The following is a 20,332-nucleotide window of genomic DNA, read 5'->3' on the forward strand; positions in this document are numbered from 1 at the left end:
AGAAAATGGACCAGGATTATATCAGAACAGTGCAAAAAAGCAAAACATGCCAAAACTAAGCTGGGAGACATTGCAAAAGCAGGGGAAAACGTCAAGGAGGAAGACACAACTTGGAGGGGAAGATATAAAAGGCATGGCATGGATGCTTAAAAAAAAGAAAAAAAAAAACCCCAAAAAATCTTTCCCACGGTCAAAGCCATCAAAAGGCATGGCATGTCATCAAGTGCAGGGACATGCACCAAAGATTCCTCTCTTGGTCCCCATTGAAATCGCAAGATTCCCTTTCCCTTCCCGAAAGGAAATCTGTGAGATGTTGCAGTCTGTGATTTCTAGTCAAAAACTGTTTTCATAATTAGAACCATAATTTTCTAAAAATTGTAAAGTGTGAAGGATACTGGGTGGACAGATAAAAATGTCATGCGTCTGTTTCTGATGAGCTGAAGGGTGAAACACACATGCAACAATAAATGCCTTCCTATTGTTGAAGACAAATCCAGCAAGATAATTAGAAATATTCTGAAAATAAGCAAAAAGTATGAATTTGTAAATGCACACCATGATTTATTTATCTCTTCTGAATTGGACATTTAAAATTTTTTATGTCCCAACTACTATTGTATAAATCACATATCTGTAAAATACACCAAATATTATTTTTACTTTTGAAAACAATCCTGTATATGAATTTAATTTCTTTTTTGATCAATGAAGCATTGTTTGATATTCAAAAAGCAATGCCACTGCTCTGTATAACGCTAACCAGCATTAAGATATGAAAAATAATTCACCATATGTCCCTTAGAGGATACCTTAGACATACCAGAATAAAACCAATTAAAAATAAATTGAATAAATCCTAAAATGAATTTCCATTATGAATAATTTGGTTAAAGTTGTGAAAACATGAGATGCTATTTTCACATCTCTTTTGGAGATAAATGTGCTAATACAAAGTCTCCACTTCCACCATGCCAAAATTTGAAAGTAAGATTTACAGGAAATACAGGATAGGGAACGGGAAAAGAAAAATACTTGTTTCTCTAGCTCTGTTTCTGGAAATTAAAATCTTCTAATTTCTTTTCTGGCTTTAGGTGGGGATTTTAATTCAGAGGTGTTACTCACTCCTATGTCTGAAAAGGCGAGCTGTATCCATGAGTGCTTAATAGTGGCTGCTTGCCAAAGAACCCCGTAACTCACCCTGCACTGTCTCCAGAATATAAAACCTGTGCTAGTTGCTAGCAGGGAAGAAAGGGCATTTTGTCTGGTTTCTCTGCTTGACTTTGGGACTACCTAAAGCAGCCTCTTACAAAGGCTGTTTGTATCCTTGCCATGAGCAGGCAATAGGAGTCACAGGGTTCACATGGCCTCCTTACCCTTTTTGCATCACTTTCTTCAAAGGCACCAGTCTGCTTGTCCCTGTCTGTGCTATTCCAAGAAGAAGATATGTGCAGCCAGAGGTACTGTAAATAAGAACTCCTATCTTGGGATATAAGGAAACATAAGAAGTAATTTCTCTGAAATTATTTTGTTGATGGGATAAAGAAAAGCTTAATTGGCCTTGTAATACTCTGATGTTTTAACTTCATGATGTCTGTAAACCAGTAATATATTAGTCCTGGCATTAAAAATCAAGAGCAAGTTCAGACTGGAGTTTATCATATGTATGAAGCTAATGTTTGACACTGTCAAGGAACAAGTATAGACCAAAGAATAATATTTATTCTGGATGATACAACTGGCACATAATCTTACAAACAGATACATAAATTAGATCATTTATGGATAGAAGATAAGGTTTAATTAAAGGAAGCTATTTTCACAAGATTAAGTCAGTCTTATCTAACACTTGCTTTGTTCTTGTCAGGCCTGAAAGATTGTGTGGCAACTGCTGGAGTTTTCATCTGTGAAAGTGTCTCCTTGGATATTAGTTTCTGGAAGAGATGAACCTAATTAGAGTAGAGGTGTTCAGCTGAGCTCCCTGAGTTCACTGTCAGTCCTGCCTGATCAGCTGTGGCAGTTTCAGAATACCCATCTCTCTCCTGGGGCTGGACTGATAAGACTTGGCTGCTTGGCTTTGTCTCTGAAATCTTGTGACCTGTAAGCATTGCTCATGCTGCCTTTCCCTGCCTCTTGCTGAGGCTTTTGCATTAATCACAGGCAAGGTTTTGGTTAAAGATGCTTTAAAGGAATTCTTTAAAAGAATTTCACTCAAAACAACAATAGGTGGTGGTATTGCATGTGTCTGAGTGTGCCAATTTATGATCCATCCTCCTGTTTCCATCCCCAAATAATTATGAAGAATTTTAACTATTATTTGAGGAAATCATCTTTTTATCTGTCAAGATGTGGAAAAAGTGTTGTGTCACTTGAGGAGAAGCTTGGCTTAACTCCATCCTCCAACAGAAAAGCTCTTCAAAAAGATATAGCAGGAACCAGTCACTCAGTATTCATTTGTACTTAAAATCAGAAATAAATATGAGCACCTTTCCTTGACTTTAGTAATGTTTATTGAGAAACTGTGCTCTACATCATAAACCTGAGAGAGAAATTTGAATTTTCATAGATAAGAGTTATTCAAAAACCTCCCAAGATGAAACCAAGTAGAGAAATAATTAAAATTTCTATGAAAGCAGTGGTCATAAATATTTATATCAGCATTAATGGGAAAAGGGGTTTGCTGATAATTTTGTACAAGATTTTACAATCCATCTTTTTAAAACTTATTTATAGGAGTATTTCTAACCTCTCATTTTGTTTTGCCTGTAGAATTTCAGTCATATACACCTGTAGGGACAACAGATACTATGATCATCTTAGAAAGCCAGAGAAAAGAAAATAAAAGGGCAGAGATGTCATGCTTACAAGAAAGCTGTTTGGGTAAGCTGTTGTGCTGGTACTGAGCCAGATGTCAGTGTGCCCATCACAGCTGCTTGGCTTCTGTCCTATAGAACTCCTGTCTCAAGGAAATCAGAGTCATAGAATAGTTTGTGTTGGAAGGAACCTTAAAGACCACCTAATTCCAATTCTCCTTTCATGGACAGGGAGATCTTCCAATAGACCAGGTTGCTCAGAGCTCCATCCAGCCTAATTTTGAATAGCTCCAGATGTAGGGACTCCACAGCCTTTTGAGGTGATCTCTTCCTCATCACCCTCCAAAGAAGTGAATTCTTCTTGAAAATAAACAATTCCTCCCTATTATCTAACTTAAACTTCCCCTCCTTCAGTTTAGGGTCATTCCCCCTTGTTCTATCACTACCTTCCCTTGTCGAAAGTCCCTCTCCAGCCTTCTTTTAGCTCTGTTTAGGTACTGGACCCTCCCTGGAGCCTTCTTTTCTCCAGGCTAAACAATCCCAGCTCTCTCAGCCCTCTCTTCATAGGAGAGATGCACCAGCCCTCTGATCAGCTTAGTGGCCTTCTGTAATGGACATATTTTCTGAAAAATCCTTTTGACAGGACTTTTTCTCCTGAGAAGCTGAGAAGCCTCAGAGGAAAAGAAAAACAATTATTATCTGCTGCTGTGGAATGCAACAGGTGCATCTTTGATTGGTCCATGTGAGTTGTTTCTACTTGATGACCAATCACAGGTCCAGCTGTGTTGGGACTCTGGTCAGTCACAAGACTTTATTATTATTCCATTCCCTTCCTTGCTAGCCTTCTGATGAAATCCTTTCTTCCATTCTTTAGTATAGTTTTAGTATATAATTTTCTTTTAATATAATATATACCACAAAATAATAAACCAGCCTTCGGAAACATGGAGTCAACATTCTCATCTCTTCCCTCATCCTGGGACCTCTTCAAACCCCACCATATCCCTCCTCAGGACTTACCCCAACAGATCAGTGTCTTTCTTGAACTGGGGGCTCCAGAGCTGGCTGCAGCACTCCAGGTGGGGTCTCATGAAGGCAGAGTAGAGAGGGAGCATCACCTCTTTCACCCTGCTAGGCACACCTCCTTTGCTGCAGCCCAGGGTGTGGTTGGTTCCTGGTCTGCAAGGCCACAGTGCCAGCTCGTGTTGAACCTCTTGTCCACCAGCACCCCTAAGTCCTTCTCCCCACGGCTGCTCTCCATCCATTCTCCTCCCAGCTTGTGTCCATGTCACTGACAGATGTTAAACAGCACCAGCCCAATATCAACCCCTGAGGAGCACCACTGGTCTCCACCTGGACATTGAGTCATTGGCCAGTTTGAGCGCAGCCATCCATCGAATTCTTTATCCACAGAATGGTCCATCTGTGAAGTCCATGTCTCTCCTGATTAGAGACAAGGACATTGTGCAGGACAGTGTCAAATGCCTTGCACAAGCCCAGGTAGATGATAGCAGTTGCTTTCTCCTCACCATTTACTTTACACCACTGCTGTAACCCCCTTGTAGAAGGCCACCAAATTTGTCAGGCATGATTTGCCATGGTGAAATCATGTTGTCTGCCACTAATTACTGTCACCGTGATATTTTATGAAAAATCCCTTTGCCAGGATTTTTCTCCTGAGAAGCTGAGAAGCTTCGGAAAAGAAATGTAAACAATAATTATCTGATTGCTTGGAATGTGGCCTGGAGGTTGCTTACCAACAGGTGCATCTTTGATTGGTTCCATGTGACTTGTTTTTACTTATTGACCAATCCCAGTCCAGCTGTGTTGGACTCTCTGGTCAGTCATGGGTTTTTATGATCATTCCTTTCTAGCTTTCTAATGTATCCTCTCTCTTTCTTTAGTATAATTTTAGAATAATATAATATAATATCAAGTGTAGTGTAAGTATATATTTTAGGATATATAAATATTATCATGTTTTCCAAAAAGTGCTCTTTCACTGGTTGGTAAAAGTATTGTGAGTGAGCAAATAGAATGTGAAAACTCTGTGTGTAAATTTGAGTCCTTGATGTTCAGAGGGGTATGGAAGGTGCCAATTGCTTGATTGCTGTGATCTATTCCCTTTCCTAGGACTAGGGAAATGCATATAAATGCAGAACTTGAGTGACTCTTTCAGAGAGAACCGTATATTAGGATGCAATTCACCTAATCTACATGATATGTCAGCAGTGATGATGACTGTAATAGAGATCTAGGCTGTCTTTATCATCAGAGGTACTCCTACAACATGATTATTTAGTATGAATGCCAAAATTGATTGTAGGAATCAATTTCTAGAAATTTATCTTTGTAGTGACTCAAAATTACGTTAGTTTACTCTTAAACAAATGGGGTTTGATGTGCAATTTTGGATTTCTGAATTGCAGTTTATCTTCAGAATCTGTTTTAGCCTCTTACATGACTTTCTGGATTTCAACAGTACTTACTTGCACATTACTTTATTTCCATTGCAGAAATTCACCTTTCATGGACCTTAAACAAACATGGTGGCCTACTTTCTATCATATTTAAAAATTCATTAGATATTCCAGTACAAATCCACCCTTGGTTTTGAACAGATATATTTCAAGTTAATTAACATTTTGCTTTTATGTCCCTTTCTTTCCTGTTAGATATATATTAGAAGAACATTCAGGCATATTTGCAATATAACAAAAAAAGAAAAATACAGACATTCAGAAGTTACTTTAAAGTATTTTATGGATATTTATTTTAATTAGATATCTGCTTCATCTTAATTTTGAAGAGTATATTTATCCATTTTACATTGAAGTATCAATAATTGCAAAAGTTTTACTTCAGTGCATGCACTCTCTCATTTATGCTAATTCAGGTTATGTTACAAAGAGAATAGGAAATAAAGCAAGGGGATCACCTTGAGGCTTGATGCCTTTATTTAGTCAGTGGAAAAGGACAGAGACTGCCATAAATGTGAGACTGAGAATTTGTTGAAGGCATTAAGGAACACATTCTCAAGTCCTAAGTAAACCTCTACTTGTGGCAGCATAAAAAAAAAAAGTAATCTGTCCTGGTGAGCTTGGGAAGTCACTCTGGAAGAGTAGAAATATATTTTTTAGAATATATCTCATGTTAACCGACTAAAGCTATAACTACCAGGAAGATAAACTAGTTGATTGTAAACAGAAGGATGAATAAAATGGAAATGGGCCAATAATAGAAATTTCCTAACCAGATATAATAAGTGTTTCAAGTTTTGTTTCTCTGATTTAACACTATATCACCGTATTCTGTAAGGAAGTGGTTTCTGATCCAGAAGTCTTGAAACTATTGAGAGAATGTGAAGAACTTGAGTCAAGATGGAAAATAAATGAATGTCATGCCAGAAATTCAGGGTAACTTCAAAGTTTAACAGTTGAGAGAGACAAAAATCTCAGTCTTTATGAGACAGGTCATTTTATTTATATTTGTGTGATTAATTGAACAAGGTAATGTGCAAGAAAAAGATATATTTTTAGCTTCATATAAAAGAAAAACAGAATGGATGCAAAGTATTTCGTAAAAAAATATTTTTAAAAAATTTATGGAGATTCTGAATTTATGGTGATTTGAATCTGTCAGTTCAATACAGTTTGTAAGTGCTGTCTTGAGTTAAAAATGCTTTCACAGTTTCTGGGATGCTCTAGCCAGCCACAGGACCCAGTAATATATTATCTATTCTATGTTTCTGTTATTCTACTGTTTTCAAAAACAGGCACAAGAGGAGATTTCCCAGCTTTGTCAGGAAGTTATAAGATGCCCCAGGACTCCTAAAAGCATCACTCCTGTGACAGCTCAAGCTGTATTAAGACACATGGAGCCAGAAAGGAATACAGCACTGTCAGATTGCCAAAGGATGCCTACAGAACATGATAGCCTCAGGGAGCAGTTACAGGTTTGAGTCTGTCCCATCCTACCTTAGCCCCACCCCACAGGTTATTTAAACATGAAAACTACCTAGCAGTGTAATTAAAGTTGCTAAGGATTTCTCTTCTGGTCCTGAGAATTAATTGCTTTACAAGTCTGTGGTGAGTTGAGACTTGTTTTATATGGGATTTTGTTGTTGCTGTTATTTGATAAAGATTTCCCAAGAAACTTTGTTTAATGAAAAGGCTCATTTGGAACAGAGAATAGAAGAGCTTTAATGACTATTCACAATGTAAGGGAAAATAATTATTTATGGAATTGTAAATATAATGCAGGTGATGTTCTTGGTTAATCCTGCAGCACCAGGTAGACTGCTATCAGGAAACAGCAGGCTGAGAGCAGTGGATGTTATTCACCAAGACTCTTTTCCCTCTACTCTGCTCTGGTAAGGAACCACCTGGAGAGCTGTGGCCAGCTCTGGGGTCTCCAACATAATGAAGACAGGGACCTGTCAGAGTAAACCCAGAGGAGGCCATGAAGATGTGGGCTGGAGCACCTCTCCTACAAAGACAGGCTGAGAGAGTTGGGGTTGTGAAGCCTGGAGAAGGGAGGACTTTGGGGACATGTTTTGGCACCTTCCTGTACCTAAAGGGGACCAGCAAGAGAGCCTGGGAGGGGGTTTTCAAGTGACAGGTCAAGGGGAATGGTTTTAAACTAGAAGATGACAGGTTTAGATTAGATACAAGTTAGAAATTTGTGACTGTGAGGGTGGTGAGGCCTTTGGAACAGGTTGCCCAGAGAAGTTGTGGATGCCCCATCCCTGGAAGTGTTCTAGGCCAGTCTGTATGAAGCAACCTGGTGTGATGGAAGGTGTCCCTTCCCATTGCAGGAGGTGTGGAACAAGATGGTCTTTAAAGTCCCTTCCAACTAAAGCCATTCTGTGATCCTGTGGTTTTAAGACTGTACCAAGCTTTGACAGATTTACCCACAGTGATCTTATATCCAGGTGAGGATTGGCTTGTTTCACCAGGAGTAGAAGTGGTTTAAGAGGGACATAAGTCCTACTGCGGGTAGGTTTGACATCAAGAAGTCATAAACAGGCTTTTTACTGCAGTGCTTGGTGGAAAGGTGAAGAACAATGGCCATCCATTGAAGCCAGAAGGGTTCAGGCTGAATACAAGGAAATACTTGCTTCTCATAAGGGCAGTTGAGCAGTCCCCAGCCTTGGAAATTTTCAGCACTGGACTGGATAAAGTGCTGAGCAGCCTGACCTCAGAGCTGGCCCTGCTTTGAGCAGGGGTTTCGACTAGAGACCTGGAGTCCATTTAAATGTGAATTATCTTATGACTGTGCATTACTAAGACCTGATGCTTCAAAGCTAAATGTAATTGCACTCTTCTGGCAAGTCATATTTAATAGGGTTTAAGCTACTTGTGTGTGCAATTGTTTGCTAACAAATGGCACTAAAATAGAAAATGGAAACATTAATATAATGAATATAAATCCTAAATTTACTTACAGTCTTGGTAGAACTTCATTTTAAAATAAATTAACATTGATTTCTGCAGTATATCTTTCTTCTAGATCTTATGGATATAAATTCTGGTTTATCTTCTTTTTCTGCCTCAGCCTTCTAGAATCCTGCCAAGCTTATAAATATAATACCACAGTTTATAATATTAAATAGACTGCATCTGATATGAAGAATACACTGTAGGCTGAAATAGCTCTAAGTAGTAAATTAACTTTAATCACACGCCTACACATGACGTGTAGTGATATTGGGAGCCCTGTTTTAGGTACATCATCTTATTTCTTCAGTTCTTTTCGTACCCTTTGAGTGCAATACATCAACATGAAATTTATGGCACTAGTATTGAAGAAGCTACTGTATAGCAGAGGCTTACTGACTTGCTCTTTAGAGGCCTGACCTTTGATTGAAGTAACACAGAATTTAGTACTGAAAAATTGGTAAAGGAGGAGAGGGATGAGGTGAGAATTTTTGTACTTTAAAAGTTGTGTTTCAAATAATTTATACAGGACAATCCTTTGAATTGAATCCAAGAATGTTAAGTGTAAACATTTTAATAAAAATATAGAGGTTTCTTTAGACTGAAGGTTTCAAACCAGCTTTGTTGGAGTCTGTGAGGGAGGCTTTGGATCTGTTCTTTGTTTTAGCTACAGACCTGAAGGCCTCATGGTAGTAACTGGTGCTTTACATGGTGGTTACGTGGTGCTTTATGCAAGTGTTTTACAGTGATTTCTCTACCTGGTTATTGACATAGGCATGTAACTTAATAGAGACCTAAAGCCATTATTGGTCATGTTGTGTCCCAAACCATGATTTCTCCTTTCACATACTTATAATAATGTTTTCTTTCATGTTAATTTGCACTGAAAACTTTTAATGTTGATCAATGGCAAACATTTTTGCCCTTGGGCATTATTACCAACCAAAAATGTATATGAATAAATGAAAATATTCCCAGAGATCTAAAAGATGGGAAATCGATTTACCCTCAAAGGATGTGAAAGTCACATTTCAGGTGTTTGCCAACTATTTTCAGTAAACTAGATAGTTGAGTAAATGAGATACTTGGACATTTCTTCTTCAGCAAAAGATTTGTGCTAAAAATTGAAATAAATTCTATAAATCAGCCCTTTTTATTTTTGCCAGCTGTTAGTGTTTGATTATATTTGTAGTTAGATAGTGAACAGTTAGAACAGATGTCTAAAGTGGCACTTATGAAAGACACCATTGATTCTCTGGAAACAGAGATGAAAAGATTGACAAGAAAAGTACTGGATTCTGAAACTGAGTGAGTTGACAGGAAGCTGAATATGCTTCTCTTAGGTAAGTAAAAGTATGTAATTGCATTAATTTGACTAATAACACCAGCCCATGTCTCGTCACAGCAGACCTCTGACCGGTAATAATTAGCATTGACTCCATGATTCTCAGAAGGCTGATCAATCTCTTTATTATTCTATTATTATTAAAAAACCCATTGCTTTTATAGACAGTTTCGATACACCTGGACATAATTGGTCCTCCAATCTAAACACCATCCCCATTGGCTAATTAAGAAACTACCTTTTGGTAAACAAATCTCCATAACATATTCCACATGTTCACAACAACAGGTGCAGCAAGTGAAGATAAGAATTGTTTCACATTCTTTTCTCTGATCTTCTTACAGCCTTTCCCACAAAGGCCTGGGAAAGCTGTGTGCTGCTGCCACACCTATGTTCACTGGTTTCTGTAACTGTTGTATGGCTCAAAGGGAAAGGAATTTATGAAAGCTGCTTATGAGCCATTCTTCATTTTGGAATGAAATTGTTTTCTTCATTGCTTATTTATATGTAAATGTTCTTGTCTTATTGATATAATGGTATGGTGGAAACCACCTTCAGTGAAAAAGTAAAATTAATTTAATTTAGAGTTGGGAGCTTTCTATTAGAAACTACAGCGGTTGATGGGTTCTGGTAAATAGCATATGAATAATTTTATTTTAATTTTTAATTTTTTTTTAAATAAAACCAGGTAAACATGCATAAACTAGGGAATGTTGTGTTGTTAGTTTTAAAGATCCATTTCTTACTCTTGGAGCCTTTTCATGAGAGGAAGTAAAACTGAATCTTTGTGTAAGACTTATTGTCTGCTGCTCAACTGGAGTTCCAGCCATGTTCAGAAACAAAGAGTGGGACTAGACTCGATCAAAGCCTTTAGGGAATAAAAAATATGTCAGTGGGTGCTGCTTTATAATAAATTGTCAGATTTATGAACACTGTTGAATTGTTGAAAACTAGGTGCTGCTACTGAAAGATCTTTCTCTTTACACCCCCAAACCAAACTGTTGATTCTTTTCAGTTTCTTGAACAGTAAGAATCATGAATATTACTACATTGGAACAGATAACTTGGTTATAACTTGAAACAGGTCAGGCATTCCAACAGATGTCCCAGGGGACGAATTTATTTTAATTATTTATGTGACTTTCTTATAATCACCTGTTGCAAAGAATTCTTCTTACTTTTCTGTAATCCTTTACACAATTATTCAGAATTTAATACACTGAAATTAAAGTTAACATTAATAAAATATTCCAAACAGTCTAAAATAGACATAAAAATCTCATTTTTCCTATCTTTTGCAATTTTAGTGACCTTTCTAAAAAAAAATAGTATATCAGTGTCTGAATTCTCCTGTTTAATGCTTCTGCTTTTCCAGTTTATTGAATGAAAAGACAGAACTGAGTGTTTCAGAGATTCAGTGAAGCCTTGTGAAGAAAAAGCTTGAAATGCAACTTAGCCAAGAGAAAATGATGCATTTAGATAAAAAACTGATGAATGTCAGATCCAATTTTTATAATAAAATTCAATAGGCTAATTTTCATATTCTGCAGTCATCTTTTTTGTTTTATGGGTTGAAGAAAAAGGCATTGAATGCAAATAAATAAATATACTTCTGAAAGTTTTAACATTTCAAATGCAAAGCTCTTGTTTTCTTTTATTTTTGAAACCTTTTTGCATTTTAAAATTATGTGACAGAGGTCTGGCAAGTGTAAGTTTCAGTGGCAACACATATTGTATTTATGTTTCTTCAAGAGTTACTTTTGGATAGAAGATACTTGAAATAATGTGTTATAATACAGCCTTACATTACCTACTGTGTTATTTATCTCTGTGCAGTTCCTGGTGAAAGTAGTTAAAATATTTCTAGTGTCATCTCATGCACACACAATACTCCTGCACTAATGTGTTTTCCAGGCAGCTGGAAATTTATCTTAATACCTGTAGGAATTCATCACTTCTGTGGGTGATGTGAGTTTTCTTCTGTTTCTTCAGCTTCTTGCCTTCATTTGGGTTTTCCTGTACTTATCTGTGCACTTGCTCTACTGCTCACTTGACTTTCTCTTCCTCCAGAAGTGCTACTCAGTTTTAAAGGAGCAAATTAACTGTACCTGATGTCCAGTACATAGAACTTTTAAGTCATTAAAGGACCCTTTCAAGTGATGAAAAGTCCTCCAGGAGATCTCACCCCAGTTTTTAAAGTGATTAATTTTACCTCTCTCCCTTCATCATAGAGGTAGTATAGCTAATGGATTTAGATCAAGTGTTTAATTCTTAAGTGAGACCAAAATTTAGGTGAGACCACTTGCATTCTAATAACTTTTCTCCCAAACATACTAATTTTTTCTCTTAAGTGCCCTCCTGGGAAAGGTGAGGTTGGTAGTGAGTTTGACTGCCAAAGGTTCACCAGGGAGTCACTTGTTCGCCTTCTCTTGGAATCACACTCTATAAGGATGATGTCAGCTGATACAAAATGCAGCTTCCTGGTGCTCCCAGCTACTTCTGAAAGGCTCACAGTTTTCTTTGCAATACCTGGATGCTTGTAGAAGCAGTGGGAAACAAAATATCTTAGCATCATAAGATGAAGTACTTTTTAGTAGAATTGCTTCTGGCATATGTATTGGTTCCTCCAGGCCCTTCCATTAATTGAGGTGTTACTCCAAGTATTTAAAATATTATAATTTCTTTGCTTGGGTTTACTGGAAACTTTCCAGAACACCTTTCTCAACAACTCAGCCTTTTTGCAGCAGGAATGGGGGTTTCTCCGTGGAGCCTTCCTCACACTACCACACCTTCCCCCAGTTCTTGCAGCTGCGTTCTCCTAGCAATTTTGCACAGAAGAAATTTCTGATCTGTGCAGTTCAAGACAGCCTTTTTGCAGCTCTTTTTCCTTCTTTTGTTCACTTTCTCAAGCAATAATTCTCAGAATTTCTGTGTCCGTTCTCCTAATACTTGTGGCTATATTTCTCCTGACTGGGAGATAACCACTTGATTAATTAGCATGTAAGTAATTCCATAATAATTAAATTACTTAATTTTTTATCTGTCTTCTACTTTTAAAAATATAGGCTTTTAAAAAACTGTAATGTAAAAAGAGATGGAATTGACTGAGCTCTGCTAGTTAAATGGGACAGGCTGGTTGTTTTTATGACAATCTAGATGCTAAATAAACCATCTGGTTTTTTTCTTTTCAACTGTTAGATTCCTTTACAGACATTTTTCTTCTTTCTAAGTAAAAAAGTATTTATAAGTAAAAAAATGTTTTTCACAAATGAAAAATTTGGTTTTAAAAAACTACACCTAATTTACATTTCACTTACCCTTCAAGAACCTGTTAATAAAGCCATAGACCTTAGATAAACACTAATTTTTTTTTAAGGTACAAACAGTATACTTAAACCTTATGGAAAAAACTTTTCTTCCTATATAAAAAACTAGCAAAGTACCAAACTGAGCTTGATGATATGAAGTTGAAAGCCCAGGGTTCAAACAGAGATATTTTCAGGCTGAAGCATGTGCTGAAGTGTTTACTCATTGTAAAATGAGTATACAAATTAAAACTGTTGGTTTTTAACTAAAAATTAAATTTTTAGATATCTCCATTGAAGAATTTGCTTCCTAACCAAAACTCATTTACATTCCCTTAATTTGGTTTTAGTCGTTTGGACACATTTGCATGGCTGGTTTTGCAGAACAAAATTGATGTAGAATATTTCATTGTGGTTTTATATATATATATATATAATTATATACATAAGTATACACACACAAGTATACAAACACACACACCTGTGTGTTTAATAAATTTAAAAAATCAGACAGGGAATAATACAGAAACTTGGAACTCTTTTCTCTTTATTATTTTATAGGACTAAAGTAAAAAGAAATATTACTGCACTATATTGCTATACTTTGTATGTCTAGTGTTAACCTAGCCATTCTTAACAGATGTCTGTTGATCATTAAAATATGCTCATCTTGGACAAAACTCTGGTTCTTGAGAAGTCTCTCAATGTTTTCACCAAATGGCAGAATTTTCACTGGAAAGAGTATATTCAATACCATATCTGTAGGTCTGTAAATATCCCTATTTTTTGGAGCTTACTGTAAATTATTAAATAAATAAAGTTTTTTGTGTTAGGAGAGAGAACTGTGAGCTCTTGGAGAATTATCACAAAGCCTCTGAACAAGGAGAAAGTTGGGAAGCAAAATGACATGAAGCAGAAACAGGCTTTTCCTGTTAGACTGGCAGTGAGCAGTGCAGTCTGAGAGCCACAGTTGGAAAGGGAAAATAGAGTCCCTTGAAACACAGATGGAGCAAGTGAGTTGCAATCATTCTTTCAGTAGTTCACCCTTGAAATGGTTTAGTAATATTTTAAAATTATGTTTAATGCCACTTCTATTTCAGGGAGATTTTCCACCATAAACTGTATGCATTTTACTTTATATAATAGTATGATTAGAATTCCACTAATCACATCTGGGAAAAAAATAATAAAAAAAAATTCAAGGAAAATAAAAAATTAAATGCTCTTGTGGTTCAGAATCACTGAAGGCATCAAGTCATACACAACTCCACTCAGCATACCTGAATCATATCAAGTACTTTGTCACCTGTCACGTTCCTGTCCCTGCTCTTCTTGGTTTGAGCTTCTTAGCCTTCTTTCCACTGCTTTAAATGTCCCAAAGAGCCTCTTCCCACTTGAAAATCTGAAGAATTTTAAGAAAAATTCATAGCTTGGCTTTGGAAATACATTGTGAGCATATAAACACGGTTTAGGGGCTCTCCAATTTTTGTTGCAGATCATCTCTGCTTCCTGACCATCACATAAGCTGCAGAAGGCTATCAGTGATATTTTTTTGCCCAACATCCAGGAGGAACGATGAGGAAGACTCCATCTTATCAGAAGGCTAATTAATTAAATTATTATACTATCTTATTCTGTATTATATTACATTACATCTAAACGGAATCTGCCAAGCACTCCACTGCACAGCATCTTGTGACTGTCACCGACAGTCCCAACACACACACACACGGATTCAACTGGTCAGTGAATCAAAACACTCACACCAGAATCCAATTATCAATTCCCTTCAGGTAAACAATCTTCCACAATGCATTCCACTGGTGAACCACAGAGGAGCAGTAAATGAGATAGGAGTTGTTTTGATCATTCTTTTCCCTGCTTCTCTTACTGCTTCTCTCAGGTTCAGAGAATGTGAATCCCACAGAAAGCTACTCAAGAATATTAGATACTCTAGAGGAACCAAACTGTTGCTGTTCAGAAAGTGGATGAGAACACACCAATAACAAAACACCACAGGAGGGTGTTGTGGCAGATTTTGGCATTCCTTGAAGATATAATAAAACTGGTACATGGTTCTAGTTTGTCCAACAAGTCTGAAACCAGCAGACATTTTATCCTTCTAATCCCTCCCACATGCCTGCTATGAAGTATAGGAATGAACAGGGCTCTTCATGAACACTATATCAACATACTGGGTCAGAATTCCTAATGCCACATTCCAGTTCATACAGTTACATGCAAGGCACATATCTAAAACACAGAAGTTTTTATTCAAAAATCTTAATGTGCTCAGCAGTGCTCTGTGTTCCTTGTGCTTTTCTTTTTTTTTTTTTTTTTGTGGTGAGACAGAGCTAGAATTAATGTGATGTGCTCCCATAAAATAATCTCTTTGGATGTCATTTCTAGTAAATCATTCAAGCAATTCACAGTGCCTTACCTCTAACTTTGCTCTGTTAACCTCCCACACTCATTCTGCCACCCACTGAAACTTAAGGAGTTTAAAGTGGCTGACCAGGAATATCACTGGGCAAAGTACAGGCATTTTTCAAAAAGGAAAAACCTAGGTTATGTTAATTTGAAATGTACAAAATTCTTAATGTTTTTAGTCAGACATGCTGCTGCTGCCTCATGGACTCCACCTTAATGTGACTCTCTCATCTCTTAGTCATGCCTGAATTTACAGGTGACAGGAGTATAAATATGACTGACAGAATCTCAGCATCCACAGATCATTTACATACAAAGCCAAATTTTATTGCTAAAATGAGAGGATCTCAGCTGAAAATAAAATGCAGTCCATGGCAGAATTTTCAACCTTATTAACTCTGCAAAAGGAGTGGAATTCTAAGAATAGAGTTTAAAATGCCAGAAGATAATTTTGCTGTCAGAAGCAAGAAACCCCCTAATTTTTGTATAATTTTTGTATACAGGAGTTATTTAAAGAAATAACTTTAAAGTTTATTGTAGAATAAATTACTGCAGCCTCTTAAAATTTGCCACAATTACATGGAGATATTTTGTAGGATTTTGGAAGCTGTTTTAATAATTTTTTAGTAGAGTTTTATATTGCATTGCTGTATCATTTAACAACAGAAGCAGCATACAAGTCTCCTATTTTTGCCTTAAGCAACTCTTTTGTGAAAATGGGCAGAGGGCCTCAAAATACACCTTAGGAGAGCGTCTCTGTACTTGAAAATGCCACATCTACACCAGAACTTTGCATTAAAGTAGATGCAATCAAAGAACGATTAAATTAGCATTTAATTTCCACGGCAGAGAAGGTAGAAAGGGTATGTGAAATATATTAGAAAAATAAGTTTATGTTAATGCTACACTTAAGGGATCCAAATATACTTTAGGATTATGAATGATCACTTTTGCAATTTTTTCAATGTTTAATTTGGCATTTCTCAGGGGCTTACTCCTCAAAGGGTATGAGTTGAACACTTTTTGAAAAGGACACTGCTTCACCGCTTTGCAGGGTTTTACTATGAACACTCAAAAGTCGGGGCTAAAAATACTGTTTTCAAGAAAGATATCTTGGATTTTACATCTAGTCACTAGGTAAGCAGACTAGCTGAAGCTGTTTGTTAGCAATGAAACTTGGTGTGGACTTTAAAATGATTGACTAATTTAGGAAGTACCAATATCTTTAATATTTTCTTAATTGCCCTTGGAAATCAGTTTTTGCTGACCTTGATTTTTACAAAAACTACAAAATTATTATGTGATACATTTTTTAAAATTCAGTTTGGATAAACTTTGAAAAGTTGCTCATACACACTCAGATTATTCAGGAATTTTCAGTATGATTCTATTACTGACCTGTCCATCCTCTGCTCCAGCTGAGATAATTTCTTGTTCTTTATAGGCTTCCAGCAGTTTCTTTAAACCTTTGTGCCTTTTGGAAGCAGAGTGGGTAAAGCTGCTGTTTGCAGTTGGTTATGTATTCCAGCCAAATGTGTGTGATGTTTTTTGTATCCTTATGAAATCCTCTATGATTCTTTTGATATGAAAGAGTTCCAGCATAAGACATTTATCTGAAACTTTTATGAGATCTAATATGGCTAAGCCTCCCTGGATCCTTCTGTGAAGGGGATTGCTGTGACTGTGGAGAACAGCAACAGTTTCAGGAAAGAAAACTGCAGAAATGCAGTTGGAGAGTTGGAGAAAAGTCAGAAGTTGGGAAATTTTCACTAATTTTTCTGTATCTTTCAACCAGTAGTCTTTCATTAGCCATGTATAACCTTCAGATAAGGCTCTTGCTTTACACAGTATTCCAGCACAGAATCTGCATCATTAGATTTCAGCATATTTATATTCAGAAGTGGAAACTAAACCTGATTCTGAATAATATTGTTCTTTCAATGTTTCTAATACTGTTTATTTTCCTGTATCTTCTTCTGTGTACAGTTTTCAGTATTCTTTTTTTCTGAAATACAAATGTAGAATATCAAAACTGTTTCTCTGCAAAGGAACTTGATTTTTGAGTGACATAGAAAATGGGATCTTTCAGAATGAAGAAACCTTTCAGTTTAGTTTGGTAAAAAAAAAAAAGACTTTTGTTTTGATAAGTGACAAATGCTTTTTTCTTGCCTTTATCTTTCTTTTTTCTTTTTTCCCCCTTCTGTTGGCCTATGACCTCAGTTCTTCCTCCTTTGAACACACAAATGGTTATCTTCTGAAATTTCTGAGAAATGTGCTGGAGAGGTGGAGAGTTTGTTAAGATGTCCCAGTTCATAGATTTCCCATGGCCTTTGGCCGAGCATTATTGTGCTTAATGTAAACTAGGCTTGAGTAAAATACAGATAAAATGTTGCAACACCCCAGACTCAGTTAGTCAGACTATAATGCATACATGAAAAGATGAAGAGAAAATAGCATCCAGTTTACTTATACTAATATTGAAACAGGCAGTTTTCTTTATCTCTGACCCAATACTTTTCTTTAGCTGACCCAATACTGATTTTCCTGATTCTCAGCCTCTGGAATTATTTTTTTAATGTGTGTTTGTAGCTATGTCTCAGGTATGCCTTCTGCAGTGAAATATACTAGGTTTTTTGGGTATTCTTTGTTAGGTTCCTCAAAGATTTATAGATATTTAATCTCTTTGATTGGATTTTATTCAATTTCCCTTTCCCCCCAGTTTATTCTTGATGCTCCTGTAAGTAAAGTAAGTGTAATCTCAATCTGCTGGTGATGCTGGTACCAGTTTGTAGTATCACATGTTATTTCCTGTGTGCAAACAGGTAATCAATAGCTTCTTGCCTCAACAAAATGTGAAGCTTCCTTCCTCTTCATTAATGATTCTGTTTACAGAATCCATTGATCCATCAATTTCATAGCATTTTCTCATTTGTATCAAGTATATTTATATTAAGATATATACATTGGATGATTTTATAAATCTCACAGAGGATTTTGACTGGGAAAATATAAAACTAACCACCCATCTTACAGTGAAAATGAATTTTATCATTGATCCCAGACTTCTTTTTTTAAATTTTTATCTTTTTTTTCTTTTAAGATTACCTCAATAGAATGCCAGCAAGCTTGATAGACATACACCTGAAACTTTAAAATCTTTGTTTATCTGCAGAGCAAGTGTGAATCAAACCATTCTGAAACAGTGCTGCTGAGAAAACAACTGGGAAATGAAAAAGCATCTATGAAAAACCTGGAATCTTCTCTTGTGTCCAATTGTGAGAACGAATTTCAGTCACAGAGAGCAAACCAAGAGAAAGTCTCTGAAATTCAGTTTCATGAGGAACAGCTTGCTTTAGCAGAAAATAATCTGTGAGTAAATTACTAGGAGAGTATTGCAGTTTTTCTCATAATTTCCAAGTCTATTTAAACAGAGGTAGTTTTATATCTAGCTGCATTTTCAAATGGCCAATGTGCCTTGACTATATTAATAGCAGAAGATACCAAGACCCTGCTTTGGATTTCTCAGTTAAACCCTAATAGACTGTTCCTCATAGTGTTATAATTTGCTCCAAAAAATGTTCCTAATCTCATTTGCATAGTATAGCTGCCCTTTTGATTTTGAATAATTGCATGTAGCTACATGCTTGGAGAATTACAGTTGCTATCTAATTAATGTGTATGGACTTCAGAGTGCTGTGCAGAATCACGATTTTACTCACCTCAGAAACAGAGCAGCTCAGTTAGAGTCAGAACTGGATATCACCAAAACACAGCTGGGGACTGAGCACTCTGATAGGCAAGTATATGTTTTTGTATTGTGCTTCCTGCAGCTAATTGGGGTGAAATGCAGTATATTAATCAGACTTTGGCTAATTAGTCAGATAAACAACAAAGTCTGGGTTTACATTGCTCTACATCTCCTATGTGTTCAGAGACTATTCATGTCACTAAATTTAGTCTGTTCAGCTGTTATATATGCTGTCTAAATTAGTTATGTAGATTGCATGTGTAGCCAGCAGAATGAGACAGTGAGATTAACTACCCTCTGGAATGGCCTGGTTTAGGATGAGGTGGGTCACTTTCCTGAAGATACTCATCTCTCTTCACTCATTTATACTGATGCCTGCCTTGATCTATAGTGAAAATCCAGGTGACTAGTTATTTATACAGGTGTTTTATAGCCTACTAGTTCTCTGCACCTCTGGAATGATTTTTGCCTGTACCAACCCCATTTTCCCAGGTACTACTTGAAGTGCTATGGGTGATTCCCAAAGGGCAGTATGACAATTATATATATTTTTTAATTTTGCAGGAAGGGAGTTTAACTACATGTAGGAACTATTTCACATTATTTGACCACAGCACCAGAGAATGGTCCCTGTCCTGCTTCATGCATTAATTTATCTATTTAGTCTTGGTGTCTTACCAAGATAAGATAGACTTCTTATCTTTGAAAAAACAATACTTCTCTATTTCATGGATGTATTGAGGATAAAATATTACAGTTTTGGGTATTATTTTGGATATGTAAAACAGCAAGCTAAAAGAAGCAGAGTGATGTGATTATAGCACAGGTCCGAGAATGAGGTATCTCATTTAACTAGTAAATTGTTGATATTCTGTTCTCTCATAAGTAATGATGAGGGGTCTGAAGAGGACATCTCTGGGAAGATCACCTTCATGGGAAGAAATTAAGCAGCTTCTCAGAGCCAAAGTATTTTTCTGCCACTGGCAAGTGAAAACCAGAAAATTTTCCATATAAGAAAAATACTATCATTAATATTACAATGTTAGTACATAATGAAAGAAACAGCTGTGAGTAGTGAATGGTTTGTTGTTAGTTTGAAGTGGGTATATGCTACCCTTTTTATAACAGTGGCTGGACTAGTCCTACTTATTTACTGCCTTGGTGCAGAATGAAATAATGCCTGAAATTAGGAGGTGGAAGTGCCAACATTGTCAGGCTTTGAATAGGCACCAAAACAGTGATACCAGGAGGCTTCA

The 20,332-nt window shown here is 36.5% G+C and overlaps 1 protein-coding gene and 1 pseudogene across 1 annotated transcript in view; both read left to right on the forward strand.

The window, feature by feature from the left end:
- LOC129134682 (testis-specific gene 10 protein) overlaps positions 1-11,122 on the forward strand; it is a 51,690-nt gene extending 40,568 nt beyond the window's left edge. Inside the window, 10 exon segments of the mRNA XM_077174662.1 lie at positions 4,145-4,310; positions 5,707-5,744; positions 5,746-5,891; positions 6,254-6,267; positions 6,586-6,765; positions 6,953-7,010; positions 7,013-7,029; positions 9,441-9,555; positions 9,558-9,591; positions 10,969-11,122. Of these exon segments, the coding sequence (XP_077030777.1) occupies positions 4,145-4,310; positions 5,707-5,744; positions 5,746-5,891; positions 6,254-6,267; positions 6,586-6,765; positions 6,953-7,010; positions 7,013-7,029; positions 9,441-9,555; positions 9,558-9,591; positions 10,969-11,122 (922 nt within the window).
- Positions 11,123-13,018: 1,896 nt separating this feature from the next.
- Positions 13,019-20,023, forward strand: LOC143693436 (centrosomal protein of 135 kDa-like; annotated as a pseudogene).
- Positions 20,024-20,332: the final 309 nt, after the last annotated feature.

The sequence above is a fragment of the Agelaius phoeniceus genome, chromosome 2, assembly GCF_051311805.1.
Source record: "Agelaius phoeniceus isolate bAgePho1 chromosome 2, bAgePho1.hap1, whole genome shotgun sequence".
NCBI lineage: Eukaryota > Metazoa > Chordata > Aves > Passeriformes > Icteridae > Agelaius > Agelaius phoeniceus.